At 47.4% G+C, this 18,175-nt stretch overlaps 1 protein-coding gene across 1 annotated transcript in view; it reads left to right on the top strand.

Moving 5' to 3' along the window:
• CPNE5 (copine 5) overlaps positions 1-18,175 on the top strand; it is a 222,879-nt gene that overhangs the window by 127,194 nt on the left and 77,510 nt on the right. The window contains exons 9-10 of the mRNA XM_054981740.1: positions 7,043-7,146; positions 10,292-10,396. Of these exons, the coding sequence (XP_054837715.1) occupies positions 7,043-7,146; positions 10,292-10,396 (209 nt within the window). The remainder of the gene's footprint in view (positions 1-7,042; positions 7,147-10,291; positions 10,397-18,175) is intronic.

The raw sequence follows: 18,175 nt of genomic DNA, 5'->3' as shown, positions 1-18,175 counted from the left end.
CTACCCTTTGGTCTAGCCTCAGCGCTCCATGTGTTCACAAAGTGCCTGGCTGTTGTTGTAGCTTTTCTCCGCTCTAAAGGCTGTGTGGTATACCCATACCTTGATGACTGGCTCTTGGTAGGGGCCACGGCAGAAGTTCTTTGTGAACACATAAATCTCACCATTAGTATGGTCTCTCAATTAGGTTTGATAGTCAATTGGGACAAATCTATTCTAACCTCTTGCAGAACCATTAAATTTATCCAGATCCAACTCGACTCTTTACAGGGCAGGGCATTTTTGCCTGCAGACAGGATGAGAAGGTTGCAGAGTTTAGTCCAGTTTTTTCTTATTAACTGATATCAGACGACTTTCATGATCCAGACACTTTTGGGACTTATGGCTTCCACCACAGCAGTGATATCTTTTGCCCGTATCTGAATGAGACCCTTACAAAACTGGTTTATACACAAATACAACCCCAGAATTACCAGTCAGGAGGTCAAGCTGTCTATCCCCAGAGCAATACTTAAATCTTTACTTTGGTGGACAAATCCCCACAACCTATCTCAAGGGTTCAAATTTGGTACCTTCTGTGCAGATATCTCCGTCTCCCCAGACGCCACCTCCTTGGGTTGGGGAGGTCACTGTGGCACATTTTCTATCCAAGACACGTGGTCTCCAAGCGAATCTAAGTTGCTCAATAATGTCCTTGAGCTTCGAGCGAGCTGTTATTCCCTTGCTTCTTTTGCAGGTGGTTTATGCAACAAGAGGGTCCAGATCCACACGGGGAATACAACAGCATTATATTGTCTGAACAAGCAAGGGGGAATGGCATCACTCAAGCTCTGTGCTGAAGCCACAGCCCTTTGGGAATGGACCATAGTGAACAATGTCCACCCTCAACAGACATTCTCAGCAGATCAACACGAGTGGTCCTTTCAGGAAAAATATCTTCTGCACATTTGCCATCAATGGGGATTCCCCTGGATAGGCCTGTTTGCTTCAAGGTCCAAAAAAAGGCAGATCCTTGGTCACTGGGTGATGCATTTCAGATCCCATGGACTCATGGCCTGTTTGACGCCTTCCCTCCTACTCCTTTGACAACTCTTATAGAATCATTGCATCTTAATCACCCCTTTCTGGCCCCATCAGGAATGGTTTCCGATCCTCCAATCTATGGCCCAGGGTCATCTCCACCACTTCCTATTGGCTCCAGACCTGTTACTCAGGGAGGAGGTTTGGCATCACAGCATTGCTACTCTGAAGTGAGTTTTCCAGTGAGGTGGCACAAATCATTCTGAATGCACAAAAGCTATCTACCAGTGTTTCCTACAGTCAGAAATGGAATTGTTTCACTCACTGGTTACAACCAAGTGGCATTTCACCCTTTTCCTGACCATTACCATACGTTCTGGACTATCTGCTGAGCTTACACAAAGCGGGCCTGTCAGTAAGCAGTGTAAAGGTGCATATGGCTGCTACGTATATCAGCCTTTCATGGAAGGGTGGATGGTAAAACCGTATTTTCTCACTCTGTATCCAACCAGTTTCTTAAGGGTGTATTTGAAACCTTCCTTTCCAGGGTTCCTCCAGTTTCACAGTGGAGTCTGCCTTTGGTACTTCCCCAGTTGATGGCTGCCTCCTTTTGAGCCTCTGGCATCCTGTCAGATATCCCTTCTAACTATGAAGGTGGGTGTTTCTCATTGCTATTACCTCAAGCAGACGTGGGGGAAATCTCCGCCTTTCAGATTGATTTCCCATTCTTGCCATTTTTCCCTGAAAAGGTTGTATTACATACCAGTATTGAATTCCCACCCAAGTTTCATTTGCAACAAAAGATTGTGTCCAAGTTTCATTTGCAACAGAAGATTGTGTTACCCATGTCTTTCCCAATCCCACTTCTAGTGCAGAAAAATCATTGCACACATTAGATCTTAAAAGGTTTTTATTTGTTTGTTTGTTTTTTAGATTTATAGCTCTCCCTCCCCGCAAACGGGCTCAGGACGGGTTACAGTAAAATGCTCAAAAGCATTAAAAACATCTAAATACAATTAAAACCCAAAGAACACCATAAATACATATAAAAGCATTTCAGATGGTGGGCCCACTCCAGTTTATTATTATTGTTATATTACTTAGAAAGAACAAAATGCTTTCGGAGGCCTTGTTTGTCTGTTATGCTGGTAATCGTAAAGGACACTCAGCATCCTCCCAGCCTTTGTCAAGATGGATTGTTTCAACCATTAAACTCTGTTATCGCAAAGCTGGAATTAATTTCCCGTTCCTGGTTAAAGCACACTTGATGCGAGCCCAAGATGCTTCTGCTGCGTTCTTCCGAGGTGTGCCATTACAGCATGTGTGTCAAGCCACAACTTGGTCTTCAACTAACATGTACATCAAGCACTATTCTGTGGACACAAATGCAAGACATGATTCAGCAGTGGGAATGGCTGTGCTCCAGTCGCTTTTGGCTGATCACTCACACCCTCCTCCATTGGTGAGTAGCTTGTTATACTCCCAATGTGGGACTGCACAGAAAAAAGAAAAAAAAAAAACAAGGATGTGGGACTGCACAGAAGAACGATGACAGAAAACAGTGTTGCACTTACCTGTAACAGTTGTTCATTGAGTATCTTCTGTGCAGGCATACATTCCCTCCCTCCTGCCCCACTGTGAGTGTTATTTAACTTTTACTACTTCTCCGGTGACTCAGGAGAACTGAGGGAATCTGGGGGTGCTCGCCTTAGTAACCGCGTTTTGGCAGGAACGCTACTGCAGATGCATGGTAGGGGCAAGTGCCCCCCTTAACAGATTTTAAGCTAGAAAAATCTCTTCATGGCTGGCCTGCCCTTGCACAGTCCCAATGTGTGCCTGTACAAAAGACACTGAACGAACAACAGTTATAGGCAAGTGCAACACTGTTTTTCTAGGCTGTCTTTTCATCGAGCACCTGCTACAGGGCAGGCAAAAGATATTGTAGAACCGGGGGGGGGGGGAGTCAATACCACAGCATGTAATGATGGCTTCTAGTTTAGATGGCTTTAAAAGAAGGCTGGACAAATTCATGGAGGTCATAGGACCCACAACAGAGAAAGTTTGGCCTCTGTGCTGTGTTTGTAGGCCAGGTTGGCCTTTGCATGAAACAGGATGCTCGATTGTAGAACCTGGGTCTGATCCAGCAATGCTGATCTTATGCTCTGTGTTCCCATTTTCCTTCTTCTCTTAAGCTTTACTGTGCAACCCAGGAAAAGTTTGCTCTTGGCTATTTCAGGGGAGGGGGGGTATCCTCTAGTGCTAAGAGGAAGATTTTGTTATCTGGACCAATAAAACCAGAGGGCTGTATTTCAGAAAATGTACAGGACTTTCCATATTCTCATTCAGGGCATTTGTACTTCTTTGAACCTTGGAGAATAAGAACAGTATTCCCTGCCTGGCTCTAATTGGGGTGAATGAGTCATACCTGGGCTGCATACATACATCACTGGATATTGCACTACAGCAGTCATTTGCAACCAGATTGGCTTGTCCACAGTCCCAAATGATTTCTGTTGTGCAATGACAGCACAATATCCAATGATATATGGATGCAGCTTCTCAATATGTTTTGCTGCTGCAGTTACGAGGAATGTCAGTGCTATCATGGAAGTTGATGCTTTCCAGATCCCCTCCAGTAAGCGTGAAAATGTGCACATTAAGTGGGGACAAAGAACCCACTTTGTGTTCAGAAGTGTCAACAAGCCTCTTCACATTTGATTTTTGCTGCCTTTGTGGAGAGCAACTCTCTGATTTGTGTTTCTCTAGTGCTTTTCAGTTTAAGCTCTCAAAAAGCACTGGATAATTGTTAACCAGCTATATTGTCCAGATGGATAGATGGGAGCCAGAGGAGGGGATCTTTCCAGGTTACACAACAAGGCAGTGACGGAAGCAGCCCTCAATACCTTCTTTTGCTTTTGAAGTTGCACTGTGCTCCTCCCTTCACTCAGTTATAGGAGCATCATTAGAAAAAAAATAAGTACTTGCTTATATGTATGTAATGAGTAGTTCACTTCTTAGTGAAGAGGGGCAGCTGCGTTCTGTCTGCAGCAACACTAGCTGCTAGCTTAGTAAAGGAACTGAAGAAGTATTATGCAGTGAGTTAAAATCATAAACAGCCTGTGAGGTTTGTCATTGGTCCATTCTGATTTCCTCTCATGCCTGTCTGTTGCTTGTCAAGCATTCAGTATCCCTGCTGATACTTCATCTAATATATGCCTCCTCTAACAACACAGTGATCCTTGGCTCTTTACATTATGACACATTTGGCTCAGCATTAACTGAGGGATCATTCAAACTAGAAAGGTACTAGAAAGGTTGCCTGCTTCAGCCCCATCCCTAAAGAAATGTGGGTGGTGATCATGACATCATTTATTTACATATCTGGGGTTTTCACAAGCAAGACTGTTAGGTCTTTAGCATGGGAATATGTTGGGATTTCTGTCTCTGGAACACTCCAAGGAACTTAATCCAAATTGTTGGACTAGCCATGTCCTTTACTGTGCCACTTAGTGGACCACACATGAACTCAAGCATAATAGAGTGATGGAGGGTGTCTCTGTCTATCCCAACACAGATAGTTTAGGTGGATGTGAAGGAGAAAACAACAAGAACATCTATAGAGAATGATCATTGGTACTGTGCACTGCCTCGATGAGAACAAATGTCTTAAATGTCCTCTGCACCACAAATGCACAAATAATTCTGCAATGCTCAGCAGAGCTACACTCTTCTAGGTCCATTGACTTCAGTGGACTTAGAAGGGTGTGGTGCTGCTTAGGACAGTACTGTCAGAATCTTATTTGAGACTACCAACAAAGCCCGTTGTGGGAAAAAATACAAGGGCTCCTCCATCACTGACCCTGGCCAGGTGAAGGCAGGAGTGATGGGCAAGGCCACCTCCTCTGCACCTGATCCCGGCCAAGTGAAGGTGGGGCAAGCATTGCCACCTGCTCTGTGCCTGATCCTGGCAGGGTGAATTGGGGGCGGGCACTGCCACCTGCTCCACTCTTGATCCCAGCTGGGTGAAGGGACGGGCCTTGCCACCTGCTCCATTCCTGATCCCAGATGGGTGAAGAAGGGGACGGGCATTGCCTCCTACTCTGCACCTGATTCTGGCTGGTTGAAGTGTGTGGGGGACATTGCTGCCTGCTCCATGCCTGATTCTGGCAGGTTGAACAGTGGGTGGGCATTGCCTCATGCTCCGCTCCTGATATCAGCTGGGTGAAGGGTGGAATGGGCATTCCTACCTGCTTTGCTCCTGATCCGAGCTGGGTGATGGTGGGGAGCAGGCATTGCCACATACCCCACTCCTGATCCCAGCTGGGTGAATATGGGGGTGGGCATTGCCACCTGCTCTGCTCTGATTCCAGCTGAGTGAAGGCGGAGGGCAGGCATTGTCACCTGATCCGTTTCTGATCCCAGCTGGGTGGAGATGGGGGATGGGCATTGCCACCTGTTCCACTCCTGATTCCAGTTGTGTGATGGTGGGGGATGGGCACTGCCACCTGCTCTGCTCCTGATCCCACCTGGGTAAAGGTGGGGGATGGGCATTGCCACCTGCTTTGCACCTCATCCCAGCTGTGTGAAGAGCAGAAGGGCATTACCACCTGCTCCGCTCCTGATCCCAGTTGGGTGGAGGTGGGGGATGGGCATTCCATCTGCTCCGCTTCTGATCCCAGCTGGTTGAAGGAGGGGGGGCAGGTATTGCCACCTGGTCTGCTCCTGATCCGAGCTGGGTGAAGGTGGGGGGCAGACATTGCTGCCTGCTCTGTGCCTGATCCCAGCCTAGACTTCCCACCATGATGCGCTCTCTGGAGGTCTGGCTGCCTCATCTAGGCTTCTCTCTACAGCAGTGCCTTCTGGTGGCGCACCAGGGTAGGAAGTGAATTGTCTTGAATACACTTAGCCTTTTATATAGTAGGATACTAAATTGGTTGGTGGTTCCATAGCTTTCAGATTAGAAGGGTTAACTCTTCTGCTAATATTATGACCATTTCCACACATCTTTCCCCCTCAGGGAAAATTGCGCAATTTCCTGTCATGACTCGGTTTCCTGGCACGATGACTTCATAAATCGTGCCATGAAACTGAGTCGTGACCAGAAATTGCGCCATGAAGATGCCGTTGTTCTGTAAGTTTTGTGCAGTTTTCCATGAGGGAAAGACATGTGGAAATGGCCAGTGTTTCATTTGTGGAAAGACTAGCCCTCTTGACGCACCTCTAAGAAACTAGTAAACTATGATGCAGGTTTTAGAGTCCTATAATATCTAATAAATTGTTTCTGATTTGCAGACAAAATACTGCAAAGAATTCATGACATATTGGAATCTGGGAAAGGATTCTTGGGGTGCCATCCTTTAAAAGTTGGATTGTGATCACAAAAACCAGTGAGATATTGACTAACAAATATGCAAGTTAGGTTTTTTTAAAAAATATAGTGAAACCTGCATCTTTCAGTTAATAAAGCAGCGAATTCATACCAGAGAACTTAGATTGGTTTAATCTCAGAAGAGCCAAAAGATATACTGGATCTAATTGTCTAACAGGAAACTAATTTATCATCCCTATCACAGTCTGCAGCATGTTTTGAGAGGGCATCAAGGAGCCTATTCATATTCTGAAGATTATAGCAGCAACACACCTACAGAAACAGAAAAAAAAACTTTGGTGTCACGATGAAATTGTCAGTTGCCAGCACTGTGCAAGGTTGAAGAAAAGGTCTAAATTCTTAGACGTCCCATTACATTGTTAGATGACTGGGTGATTAGCTGCCTTGGGTTTTTCCCAGCCTTGTTGCTCTCTATTTCTGACCTTTCCCTTATCTGTCAATACACCTTTCCTTCAGTGATTGCTTTAATTGCTCCCTTTTACCCTCTTTGCTAAGTCTGCATTTATTCATCCTGGATTCTTACACTTTATGCATTGCGTCCTTGGAACTAGATGCATGAAAGTTTTTTTCAATGTTGCTCATATTAAGATAGTGGCACTGTTTATAGACATTACATATTCCAATTCCAATTCCAAGGATGTGGCCACAATGCAGTTCTGCGCCAACAAGCTGGACAAAAAGGACTTCTTTGGAAAATCTGACCCTTTCATGGTGTTCTACAGAAGTAACGAGGATGGGACGTAAGTACAACTGCTTTTGTTCTTGAGGCAGAAAGTTTACCCTGATCATAATGGCATAATGTCCTCCAGAGCAGTTCCTCCTTGCTGCTCCCTCCTGTGGATCTATTAGGACTACTACTGTGTGATCTTGACTACTATGGTTCAGTTCTATGGAATAGTTTTCCTGAAAAAAGGACTTCCTTTCTGGCCTTCAGGGAACTTTGTTAGGCAGATCAGGAGGACCTTGGAAGGCAGTTGGCAGTGACCAATGTTATTCTGCTCCATGTGTTGTATGTTGTTGGTATTATGTTGTAAGCGACTTTGAGACCCTTTCAGGAAGAAAAATGGGGGGGGAGTGTTTTGAGTAAATAAATAAATACCAAACAATCCAAGTATAAACCCATTCGCTGGCTCCAAACAAACAGATCCTTTTTTATTCTGTTGCATCGGTGAGATAACAACAGTTGTGAACTAGGATACCCAAAGAGTACAACTAAAAGGTATAAAGAACATCTGTTGGCTTTGGACCAGAGTGGTTGCTGCTAATAAAATGATTGTCGTCTCTCTCATACTTAAAGTATTGTTAATGAATTGGGGCTCTGGAAGTAATGTTGCAATACGTGTTCTATTGTAAGGCCACAGAGGATCACAGTATGGCATGGATGCCACCTCAGACATTCTTTGCCAGGTAATTTAAAAATGTGATCATTTTGTATACGCATAGAAGAATCATCACTGTCAAAAATTGTAATTGTCTGTCAAAAATTGTAAAGTACAGAGGTGGAGCGAAGGAGAGAATTTTGAGATTAAAATTCTCTCCTTTGCTTCCCCTTCTCCACACTTTATAGCTTTTAAACACTCTCATCTTTATGAATGTTCTGTGCTGTTCTGGGAAAAATTAATTTTGCTTACTCATTTTTGCAACCTTAGCAAACTGAAATAATCAATGACTGACAGCTGGCTTGATTTGTTTTCTTTGTGGATCTGCTTGGACTTGTGCAAAATCACTGAAGTGAGTCCCTCAAATCATTTTTCTTGTGCAACTTTGGTGAGCCAATCTACTTTGGCTGGGCTTGTAAACTTCCTCCTAGGTATGTGATAAAGGAGAATTTAGCACTCTGAATGTAGTAGCTTTTTCATTTTAAAAGATCCTATGAATACACTGGACTGTACATCAAGAAGAATACAAATGAAATGGGCTGTTTTAAGGCTAAAATCACACATGAATTGTAAGATGCAGGAAAAATGCAATGCAATTATGAAACAACTTTCCTGTGCAGCTGTCAGTCAAATAAGAAACCTGATATGAGCCCTTTTAAAATTACCTTTCAGTTTTTCACATGTGCACACCAACAGTGGGAATCCTACTGAAAAGAACCTAACTAATCCCTAGTGAATTCTGTTTTAATGTGATTGACAGAAAGTTGGATAATAGTCGCTTTTAATGAGCTTAAAGAGAGGCTAGTGATAGAGCAGTGATTGAGATAGTTTATCTGACTGTTCAGAATCAAAGGTGAACAGAATCAAAGCCAACCTTTCCTTGGAATGAAGAACATCTGCCTTAATTTTCAAAGTGCAAAGCTAACACTTGTTCTGGGATGCACAGGTTTCTGTTTGCCCTTCTACCCACAAAGAATGGAGTGCATATCTTCTTCTGGGACACACAGTAGAGACAGTAATCCATATACCCCTCCATGTTGAGTTGCTAGCACTAGAAGCAGTGGGACAGCCCCCACGTTTTACATCCATCAGAAGACTGCTTTTCAGTAGACAATGGATTTGATGAGAGAGATCTTTTCAGAAGACAACTATTCTGCTACAGGGCTTTTGTATCTTTGAAGCACTCCAACAACACTATATTGGCTGCTTCCAGATGAGGGCGCCAAAATGCATCCTCATTGCTGCAGAAGCAATGGGAACTGTGTCCACTCACCCTGTTCCTGCACTGCTCCGTGTTTCCCCCACCCATGCCCTTCCCCCTTTGCCTCCATTGTGTTGGTACAGAAGCTACAAAGCCCACCCCCCTCCCGGTTGCCCAGCAATCCCACCATTTCCCCTCTCTTTCCTCTTTCCAGCTGTGGTGTAAAGCTACACCAAAGCTCAGATGGGGAAAAAATTTAAAAGGGTCTTAAAGGGTACAGAATGTGGAAATTAGCTTAACCCCTGAGAGTGGAGAATCCACAAGGATGCTCAGCCTGCTGCCACCCCACAGTTCTTCCTTGGATGTGGCTCAAAAAAGAAACCCCTGGAAGGTCCATGAGTCACTACATCATATGGAAGCTCCCTTTAAATACAAAGGCTTGCTGCTCTCTATTTGGGGTAAAAGCCCTCTGTGGAAACAGCCATGGTTTTGATATTTTGGGGAAACATAACTTCATGCCTCCTGCCTGTGCATCCATGGTACATGCAGCCTCGGCTCTGTGAAATGCCCTTGTGCAAGTATCTAATAGGTGCCTGCGATGTCCCAGGTTACAAGCAACACAACACGCCCCCCCCCCCATGTACATGCTTTTTTTATTTCTTTGGCAACTAAGCACTGCTATCATGAACAGACTCGTCTAGTTCTTTACCAACAAAAAATCTGACAAATGCTAAGATGGATTTCTGTTTCTTTAAAGCAGTATGTCACTATGTTTTTAAAAAAATATATAGTATTTGGAAAGGTATGCACTTGCTCTTTCTAGCACTGGTGCACACATCACTCTGGTTGCTCTTGTTTCTAAGAAGTGCACAGTCTTCTCCTGTACTGTCTATCCCCTCCTTCCAATCCACGGTTCAGAAACAGGATATCTTCTAACATCTCCTGATCACTCCCACTCTAGCAGCATATTGTGCTAGTAGTGCAGAACCATACTCGCACCAAGAGAAAAGTGCAGTCTTATCATGTTCGTTTTGTATTTTGCTAACAGTAGGTAAAGGACTTGCTTATTACTGCTTAATGGCCTTGGAGACCAACAGAGTGCCAGCCTGTACAACTATTAAAATAATCTATGTTGGTCTTGATCCAACCCTGCACCAGTATTCCCCTGTCCATGGATGCTGGCAGAATCTAAGTTTCAGAGGTGGGAGTTTTAATGAGACTGTTGTTCTCTGTTCTTCAGTGTCTCACGCAGGGCAGTCTCTGGGATTAATGCATAACTTAATTGGTCTGTTTGTATCCTGCCAGGTTTACTATCTGCCACAAAACAGAAGTGGTGAAGAACACTCTGAACCCTGTGTGGCAGTCCTTCTCCATCCCTGTGCGGGCCCTCTGCAATGGAGACTATGACAGGTACAAGCGATACAGAGCTAGGTTCAGCTTAACAGCTGTGGTTGTTCATGAGAGGGAGGAATGGGAGGTGTTAGAAGAAATCGATGTTAGGTGCCAACAGAATGTCCTTTGTGCCCCAAATATGTAAAGTACTCTAAAGACTCACCATGTTCCTCTGAGCAATTCTGCCTGTCACTCTTTCAAGTCTCCAGAGGATGTTATTGTTCCTTGTAAGGAATGTGAGAACATTTGGGGTATTATGGAGCGATATTCCGGCTTTGTAAAAAGGCTCCTTCAACACCAGTTATCTAAATACCAGATGCTAGAGACAAACACTGGGGGCAGTTGCCTGCTTGCTTTGCTTGCAGTCTTTCCAGAGTCACCTTGCTGGTGACAGTTGGAAACAGGATGCTGTACTAAATGTATCTTTGGACAGATCCAACAGGGCTCTTATATTCAAAATAAGAAGAGTAAACAGCAAATTATTTTGCTGTGTGCCGTATAAAGTGTCCCATCCTGAAATCCTGTGGTGCAAAATATTTTTTTCTTATTTAACCCAGTTGGAGACTTGAATCTGTTTGAAATCCTGGCATTAAAATTTCTTCTCAATTAGATGGTTCTTGTTCTGTGTCAGCATTGCTGAAGAAGCAAAAGTGTGTGGGGGGGAGAACTCCTTTGGGAAGTCCTTCCTCCTTACAGAGGGAACAGAAATATGCGTAAGGGGTGGTTAATGGATGGAAATGAACCACAAAGTCTGGGAAAGTCCTTATTGGAGAAGCCCTGGAGATGGGTTGTCAGCCGTGTTCATAAATGCTGCTACTACACTCATGCCTAAATCTGCAGAAAAGGTCAGTAGCTATTCAAGAGAGAGAATCTTGCTGGTGGGGGATTGACAGTTGTGCTAATCAGGGCAATAGCAATGCCCAGTATGCAGGGAAGCCAATTACAGAAAGAATAATTGGGCCCATTACCCAGTGCAATAAACTTTTCCCTCAGCTTCAGGTTGTTGTAAAACACAATAGCTTCTGCATGCACATTTGTGTGTGTCTACACTTTTGCACAAGAGCTATGCTTTAATGGTAGCTTTGATCAGTATGCTCTACAACATTTGCTATTGATTAGAAACTCGGTGCTGTGTTGCATATTCACATAGTCCAGTGATTCCTGATAATACCTGTATAAATAGTGCTAAACTCAGATTAAAAGCAAAAGAGGAAACGCCACTATTATTAAGGCACTGTCCTGGGACTCCGGGGCTCATTACAGTTCCTGATTAATATCTCTTGCCTCCTTATATCATGCTTAGTCTTTCTCCAGAAACAGGCCAGCAGCACATTCCACTTTATTTCATGCTTCACCTTCTTCTGTTCTGTAACTATTTTCCTCAGCCAGATCTTCAGGGGAGATTTTAAATCAAATGTGGCAAAAATATTCCTCTGTAAATTAGTAAAGGAATGGAAAACTGCATCTGAGTATTGATTCCTTTACTGAGATATAAAAGGAAAAACGTGTTGCTGACAACTCACTTTTTATCCCCATGCAGGCGCACTCAGGGGGATGAAAAGTCAGTTGCTGGCAATGGATTTACTTGACTGCCAGAGCCTAGAGATGGAGTCTGTGCTCAGGGACTCAGCCAGGGCATAGGGAGAAGAAGTCAGCGGAGTTACGACAGTCCCTCCTGGACCTCGGCCACTGGCTGGCCCTGGTGCAAGTAGGAGAGGTGCTGGCCTGAGCGGCCACTGGAGCAACCCGCAAAGCTGCGCCGGTCCCTCCTGGGCTTCGGCCTCCTCCTGGGCATCGGAGCAGCCGGAGGAGCTGCACCAGTCCCTCCTGGGCCTTGGCTGCCGGACTGTGCAGCGCCAGGGATGGTGTAGGCCACCCCGAGCCAGGGCACCAGGTTTTCTAGAGCCCATTGTTTATACGATGGGCTTGGTTGCTAGTTGGACATATTTTGCTAAGTCTAAAGTGACATTCTTAAACCATTGGATAGCTCTCATCTACTGCATAGCTTGACCAAAGAGCACCTACAACATGGATGTGGGAATTAATGTAACTCCCCATTGCTGGAGTGATGTGACAAGTCTACACTAAGCATTGAGCCTGTTGTGTGTCTCTAATTCCATTGATATGAAACTATTTTCAGTGTAGGCAACAATTTAGCTTAGTTTCAGCAACACTGTTATAGCAAAAATCAGCATTGCACAAAACTTTTCATACTCTCTCAACTAGCAAAGCAGCTAGTTTATTTTCATCTCTTTCCTATCCATTTTGTTAGTTCCATAAATATAGCTGTTGTTACTTTTAATCAGTTCAGTTTCCTGACTGCTCCTTAGGCACTCTGCCAACACTAGACAGGTGCCAAAGAGCTGCAGTCTACTGCATGTCAGGAGCTACATTTCTCCACTTCACATCTTGCATGATTATGGTGACAAAGCACTGTTCCTGGGCTGCATGAAAAGTGTGAATCAATTTTTATACTCTTCCTGTAACAACTATGTTGGAATAATAACTAACATTGGCATTTACTCTGGGGTACTGACCACCACTTATTAAAGATAACAAACTATAGGTCAGAATGTGCCCAAAGAGACAATTTTATCCTAAGACTTCATCAAAGTTATTAACTCACAGTCCCTTTCACACATCATGCAGTGTCCAGGTGTGGTGTAGGGGTTAGAGTGTTGGACTAGGGTCTGTAAGACTCAGGTTCAAATTGCCATTTTGCCATGAGTGGGTAACCTTAGGTCAGTCACATACCCTCAGCCTAAGCTACCTCACAGGGTTATTGTGAGGATGAAATGGAGGAGAAGAGAATGATATAAGCTGCCTTATGTCCCCATTGGGGAGAAAGACCAAGTATAAATGAAGAAAATAAATCAAAAGATATAGCTCACAACACTCCTCCAATGGGGTCAGTGTTCTGCCAATGCCATTGTTACAACCCATTTCTATAGCTGCTACTTAGGCATGGAAAGCATTTTGACCCAATTCACCCTCCCACCGTCCATGAGAGGTAGATCACAGTGGCTTTGTTTCATAAAAAGGAAGGGATGGTAGGGAGAGTTCATGAATCTGAACCAAAGTTTCTTGAATCCAAGGCCAGCACTGTTGCCCAGTGATTCCCACTCTCTTCTGGACTGTATGATGCTTCTCTATACATGCTTACCTATAATTTTGACTTTGCACAACCAACAGTGATATATCTAATTCTTAACATTGGCCAGATCTGTGGATACTTAAATCAAGAGACTGGAGCTCTGAACAGACAAGACAGATCTTAAACACCCCAGTTTACAGAAAAATCTGAAATCTAAACACACACACACATTGTGGGGGATATCATTAAAAAAAAAGTAATAGAAGTAGCACCTGTAGCACAAATCCCCTCAGTGGACATTGCTACACAACTACAACAGTATCACCACCCTTCAAACCTTGGTTTCTGTCAGTAAGGGGCGGGGCGGGGACCCTTTTCAGGGCTGCGTTGGCCTTTGAGAGAGGACTCATTGAGGCCAAACCCAGCTTGCATGATTCATCCAGACCTGGCTGCTTGCTACTGTTTCAGCAGTAGCCACCCCACAATGTGGTGCAGGGGTTGGAGATTAAGACTAGGATCTGGAATAGACATGGGCACAAACAGCATTACAAATGGAAAAAACCCACGAACAGGCTGCTCACGAACAGGCTGTTCGTGATGCGCCATTCCAGCCGAACAGGTGATCAGCACAAGCCTCGTGATCAGCACAAGCACAAGCCTCGGCAACGGAGGGGGGGGGGAGTGCCTGAACTCTGTCTGCACTCCCTCTGTCGCCCCAGACACCCCAATCAAAGCCCACCTTAGCTTGACGGGCAGGTGTTCCTTCCAAGCGTGGAGCTGCAAATCGGTTAAAATTGGTAATGTGGGAGCAGACATCAGGGGGGAGGGAGGGAGGAGGGGGTGTTCTGCAGCCATGGGAACTCCAATCTCATCCCTGCAAACCCTGTTAGGCAGTTCTGACTGCCAACCACAGGCCTCCTGCATTTCTCAAGGAGTCCTCAGCTTATAAAAGGGCACTGCGCTCCCAGTTCTGGTTTCACTTTCAGCAAGCAGTGGAGTGGGGCAGAGCTCTTGATAGCGTTTTGGAGGAGAGAGTGGGAGAGTGCATTGGAACTGGGCTTTTTTCTGTGTGTGGTGGGTGGGATAGGGAGCTATCCCCTCTGGTTCAAGGGCTGCTGCCAGGCCCTGGGGCCAAGCTCAGTGGGCACCTTGGCTGAGGGCTCACAATATTATCACTGCCTGATCTAGTCAGATCTGTGGGAGTGTTGGGCTAGGACTCTACCCCCTCCCTCTGGTTCCAGGGCTGCTACCAGGCCCTGGGGCCAAGCTCAGTGGGCGCCTCAGCTGAGGGCTCACAGTGTTCTCTCCTTTTCTGTCCTCCTTAATTCTAGTTTGGTGGCACAATGAGTTGTGTTGTGTTGTGTTGTGTTGGCTGCCAAGGGTGGTCATGGGGTGAAGTGCGAAGGCAGTCCTCTTCGTTTACTTGTGGAAAGCAGTAGTGGGTGTGGCTTGGGGGCAGCAGAGAGTCCTCCCACTCCCCCAAATTCACCTGTGGGGGCTGTGGAGGATGCCAAAGAGGTCTTTCCACTGGGGGGAGAAGATCTCAACATTTTGAGGAGGGGGTGGGTGACGGATCACTGGAGGAATGGTTTGTGTTTTATGAAAGATCCCTCCCATCCCCATCCCAAAATCTCGGTGGTGTCCCTGCCTGCAGTCCACCCCTCACCCAGTTGTCCGTAGCTAATGCAGCCTGTACGTCGTCCTCCTTCCCCTGGGACAGTTAGTGGTCCACGTTTCAATACCTCCGTATGGAGGCATTTTCAGGCCCTTCCTAATGACCCCCGTGTGGTGCGTTGCCATACCTGTGATGTCCTGGTGCGCAGAGGCAAAAACCCGAAGCACCTGACTCGGCACCTGAAGACAGACCTCCCGAGCCTGTGGTCTCCGTCCTCGCCCAGCGAAACATCCATTGGGAGGAGAAAGGGGGCGACAAGCTCGTCTGAGCGGGGATCAGTGGGAGGGTCACCTTGCCCTGAGGGTGATGCTGGTGGGAGCGGAGCGCTCAGGCAGGCCGCGCCCGTGGAGGTTGTCCCCTCGGGGTCGAGACAACGCTGCTTAGAACATCGAGGTTGAGGGCTCAGGAGGCGGGCCTTCGTGTCTTGGCAGAGATGATTGACCTACATGGCTTGCCCATATCCATCGTGGAGTGCGTGGGGTTCCACAGGCTACTAAAACATTTCGCCCTTTGGTTCTCCGTGCCGTTGCCGCGCACCCTTGCCCATCGAGTCCTGCGGGTATCTCAAATGAGGGCTGGCACATTTGGGTCAGGTTTAGCCAGGTCCACTCGCACTGCTAACAGGCTTCTGAGACCTTGATAGGCCTTCCTGGCACAGCCAGATCATCATGACACCTCCTTTCTGCGAAGGCAGGAAAGTGGGTGATGCTGGCGGCAGCCTCCTTTGGGCACTTGCACAACAGCTCAGGAGCTGTTCCACATGTAGTTGAACCGCACGGTGCCCCTATCCATTGCAAACACTGTGCCCTCTGAGCAGGGGGGAATGGGTCCCTTGACTCATGTCCTTCCCGCAAAGGTATGAAGGTGGCCAATGTCAGCTGCTGCTGCTGTCCCGTTTCTGTCTCTCCCTTTCTGGAACCACTCTAACCCATCCAAGCAATGTCTCCTGTCCCGTCCATCCCCTCCTTTCCGCGAAGGCAGGAAGGTGGTTGGTGTCTGGCAGTGCCGCCCAAACTGTTATAGTGCCCGTACTGCCTGCACAGGTAAGGTATCTTGGAGCAGTGTGGAACTGCTCTGGGCCCCCTCATTTCTCGGGGCTGCTGGTCCCTCTTTCTACCTCTCCCTCTGTGGAACCACTCCAACCCTTATGAATGACCTCTCCTGTCCTGCCCATCCTCTTCTTTCCGCAAAGCAGTACGGCGAGTCATGTCAGCCACCGCTTCACGAGGGACTATCCTGTTACTGCTTTCTCCTTGGTCACAAGGGACGGCTCGGTTGCGATCGCACAGCTGATTGTCCCGTATAGGGATACAGTCGGTTGCACAGCATGGCAGCTCCCCTGTCAACGGGACTGACTGGACCCCTTTGAGCTGGGGGCGAATGTGTCCCGGGATGCAACTCCCGTCCTTTCCACAAAGGCAGGAAGGTGGGTGATGGCAATTGCTGCCGCTGCCCTATTTCTTCCTCTCCCTCTCTGGGACCACTCCGACCACTCCCAACTACCTCTTGCTTGGGAGCTTTCCAGTTCCCAATCCATACCTCTCCCTTGTAGGTGCTGCCACGAGTCCCTTCCCCACCACTTGCACCACCCCATCCCCTCCCTTCCGTGATGGCCAGGAGGTGGGTGATGCCAGCAGCCGCTGATGGATCAGGGTCTTCCCATCCCCCTCGCAGGATCTTCCAGATGCAGCTCGTCACAGCAGCTGGAACCCATCGGTCCTCTCCCTGACCACCTGGCGGCTGCAGTCTTCGCCCGCCTTGCTGCACAAGCCAATGCATTATCCGCCTCTGACCCGGAGGCCTGGAAGGTGGGCACATGGGGGGTGCCGCTGGCGAGCAGCCATACCCCCCGCCCCCTGAGAGGAGGCAGCACGTGAATGCCTCCCCATGCCCGCTGGGCCCAGCGGCCACAGTCTTCACCCACCTTGCTACACAAGTGGATGTGTTGTCTGCCTCCGACCCGGAGGCCTGGCGGGCAGGCATATGTGGGGTTCCGCCAGTGAGTGGTCAGACCCCTTGCCCCCTGAGGGGAGGTGGCACACCAATGCTTCCCCATGCCCACCAGGCCCAGTGGCTGCAGTTTTCACCCACCTTGCTGCACAAGCAAATGCATTGTCCACATCCGACGTGGAGGCCTGGCGGGTGGGCACATGGGGATTCTGCCGGTGAGCAGCCAGACCCCCTGCCCCCTGAGGGGAGGTGGCACACCACTGCCTCCCCCATGCCCACCAGGCTCGGTGGTCGCAGTCTTTGCCCACCTTGCTGCACAAGCGGATGCGTTGTCCACCTCCAACCCGGAGGCCTGGTGGGCGGGCACATGCGGGGTGCCGCTGGCAAGTGGCTAGACCCCCTGCCCCCTGAGGGGAGGATGCATGCCTATGCCTCCCTGTGCCTGCCAGGCCCAGTGGCCGCAGTCTTCACCCACCTTGCTGCGTAAGTGGATAATTTTCCTCCCACCTGCAGGCCTGGCAGGCGGACAAATGGGGGGTGCCGCTGGTGAGGTGCTAGGCCCCCTGTCCCTGAGAGGGGAGGCAGCACACCTTCAGGACCACCGCATGGGGCACAAGTGAACTGGGGAGGGTGGCTCCATTTGTGTTGATTGGGAGTTTCCTGGGGGCGTCGAATTTGGGAATGTATAACTCTGAGATCCATACTGCAATCTTGACCAAACTTGGGTGGTGGCTGGAGAAGAGCCTCCTGCACATTCTCTGTGAATATGGGCTCTCTAAGTGCTAAGGGGGCCGCCCTGGCACCGACGAACACCAAACACCGAATTTGTTAGGTAACAGGATATGTTCAGTTCCGTTTGGCTGTTCGTGTTCATCGTCGGGAACGAACACCGAACAGCCTGTTCAGGGTTTTTTTCCCGTTCGTGCCCATGTCTAGTAGTAATTCCTCAGGTTTAGTTATGTATAAGAGCATGTCATCAGCAAATACGCTAAGTTTATACGTTTTAGTTGCAATTGTTATGCCATGAATTTGTTTATTCTTACAGACTGAAGCAGCTAGGGGTTCTAAAGCTATTGCA

This window comes from Eublepharis macularius, chromosome 5 (genome assembly GCF_028583425.1).
Source record: "Eublepharis macularius isolate TG4126 chromosome 5, MPM_Emac_v1.0, whole genome shotgun sequence".
Lineage (NCBI taxonomy): Eukaryota > Metazoa > Chordata > Lepidosauria > Squamata > Eublepharidae > Eublepharis > Eublepharis macularius.
Note: the sequence above shows the minus strand (reverse complement) of the source record. Positions and strands in the feature narration are given on the sequence as shown.